This window comes from Etheostoma cragini, chromosome 14 (genome assembly GCF_013103735.1).
Source record: "Etheostoma cragini isolate CJK2018 chromosome 14, CSU_Ecrag_1.0, whole genome shotgun sequence".
In the NCBI taxonomy this organism is placed as follows: Eukaryota; Metazoa; Chordata; class Actinopteri; order Perciformes; family Percidae; genus Etheostoma; species Etheostoma cragini.
Genome location: NC_048420.1, coordinates 24,011,900 through 24,014,425, shown reverse-complemented (window position 1 = coordinate 24,014,425; position 2,526 = coordinate 24,011,900). Strand labels below are relative to the sequence as shown.

The window sequence follows — 2,526 nt, the reverse complement described above, 5'->3', positions numbered from 1 at the left end:
GACACATGCAGACCCATATAGACACAAATAGACACATGCAGACCCATATAGACCCATATAGACACATACAGACCCATATAGACCCATATAGACACAAATAGACACATGCAGACCCATATGGACACAAATGTGTCTACATGTCTCCATTTGTAGACCCATTTAGACACAAGTAGACCCATTAAGACCCATATAGACACAAGTAGACCCATAAAGACCCATATAGACACATGTAGACACAGATAGACTAAATGTGCGAATATTGGGGGTTAACGATGACATTAGTGCAATTAATCCCGATTAAATATTTTAATCATTTGACAGCACTAATGAATAGCATAATATAGAGTTCAGCAGTCTGATTCAGGATTCTGGTACTTGAGTCCGGTCTTGGACTCGAGTCAGTTTTTCTGGGGTCTCGGACTTGTCTCGGCCTCGGCCGCTGGTCTTGCCAGATATGGTTTTTGGGTCTTTGGTCTCGCCCGAGTCCCGGTGTCTTTATTATGTTGATAATAATATTGGAGTTAAACTGAACCCAAAATGATTGTCTTGATACTGTCATGCATAAGACCTTTATTCTGTCCTGGACTCGGTCTAGACTCGGACTCAAACCTCTTTGGACTTGGTCTTGTCTTGGACTCGAACCTCTTTAGACTAGGTCTTGTCTTGGACTCAAAACTCTTTAGACTAGGTCTTGTCTTGGACTCAAACCTCTTTGGATTCGGTCTTGTCTTGGACTCAACCTCTTTAGACTTGGTCTTGACTTGGACTCGACTTGTCTTGTCTTGGACTCTTACCTTTTTGGACTCGGTCTTGACCTGGATTTGACTAGTCTTGTCTTGGACTCAAACCTCTTTGGACTCGGTCTTGTCTTGGACTCGACTTGTCTTGTCTTGGACTCAAACCTCTTTGGATTCGGTCTTGTCTTGGACTCAAACCTCTTTAGACTTGGTCTTGTCTTGGACTCGACTAATCTTGTCTTGGACTCAAACCTCTTTAGACTTGGCCTTGACCTGGACTCGACTAGTCTTGTCTTGGACTCAAACCTCTTTGGACTCGGTCTTGACTCTGACTTGAACCTCTTTAGACTCGGTTTGGACTTGGAATCAACTAGTCCTGGTCTTGGACTTGCCCTGGTCTGACTGCAGCCAGTAAAAAGTTCTTTAAATTGAAATAGTAACTTTTACTTTGAAATTCAAAGAACTTAATTTACCTGAGTAGATAATATACCGCTTTATTGAGTTTATTGAGTTGATCAAAGTATTAGTACTTTTACTTAAGTGTTAGTACTTTTACTTAAGGAGGATATTTGTGTACTGTGTCCGACTGTGGGAGCTGTTACCGGTGGTGAAGTGGGTGGAGATGGGCGCCGTGTAGCGCCCCCCCGCCCCCGCCTGCAGCTGCACCACGTACTTGGACCCGGGCTGGAGTCTGGTCAGGTTGTACTCGGTTACCGAGGCGTCCACAACCACTTCCTGTGAAGACGAGGACGGAGGAAGAGAAGAAGAGGTTGACGGTCGTTCATATATTTTTTTAATCATTTTGCCAACTTAAAGCGTCAAAATCATCAAAATGCTACTAAGTGTCTTTTATTTTGTTAAGCAAACAAGAGACATAAGTCAATGAATACTTAATGATGAAATATTTTATTTTGAAAAACATCTCTCTGAATTGATTTCGTCTGAATTCACCTCTTTGATATTTAACCCTGGTGTTGTCCTCGGGTCAAACTGACCCGTTTCTAAGTGTTTTAAATCCGAAATATGGATTTATTTCACCCAAATTGCCCCAAAATTAACGTGGATGATTCCACACGTTCTTCAGGTTTAGGACATTAGTGATTACTTTTAGTGATTTTTTGGGTGTTTTATGTAATCTTATAGCATTTTAATTCTTTTTTTAATGGTTTCCAAATAGTTTGGGGACTAAACTTTGACAACTACCCATCTGGGATCCACTCAACATCCTCTGATCTTAACTAGTAGTCAAAATAATCCATAATTTCTGTGTTTTAACCAAAAACTTGTGCATAATTTGATATAAATGAGGTTTGTTGACCATGAATTCCAAGAATGAGTGTGAATCCTGTTATTAAACCAGCTCAGGATTTAGAGAAAGCGCCAAAAATATGAAAAAAGTGAGGAATAAATCAGAAAAAGCCACAAAAACAGCAGAAAAGCATAAAAATTTGCGAGTTTGACCTCAAAAGGACGAGTTCAAGGTTAAAGGGAAGACAACACGAGGGTCAGAGACACGGAGAACAAATGAATCTACAGTTTTCTGACCTTTGGCCCTTGACCTTCGGTCTGATAGGTCAGTCTGTAGCCGACCGTCGGGGTTAAGGGTGGTTTCCATGACAACAGAGCGGTGCGGGGGGTCACGTCGTTGGCCTGGAGATCGCTGGGACCGCCCCCCCCTCTCCCAGAGCCTGGACAGGAAGAGAAGACATTGGGGAAGGACGCCTCTGCAAGTGTGTGTGTGTGTGTGTGTGTGTGTGTGTGTGTGTGTGTGTGTGTGTGTGTGTGTGTG

The 2,526-nt window shown here is 42.4% G+C and overlaps 1 protein-coding gene across 1 annotated transcript in view; it reads right to left on the bottom strand.

Moving 5' to 3' along the window:
* The window catches only part of LOC117957211, a 39,233-nt gene that overhangs the window by 13,291 nt on the left and 23,416 nt on the right, over nt 1–2,526 (bottom strand). Inside the window, exons 15-16 of the mRNA XM_034892808.1 lie at nt 2,283–2,425; nt 1,340–1,472 (exon numbers count right to left, since the gene is read on the bottom strand). Of these exons, the coding sequence (XP_034748699.1) occupies nt 1,340–1,472; nt 2,283–2,425 (276 nt within the window). The remainder of the gene's footprint in view (nt 1–1,339; nt 1,473–2,282; nt 2,426–2,526) is intronic.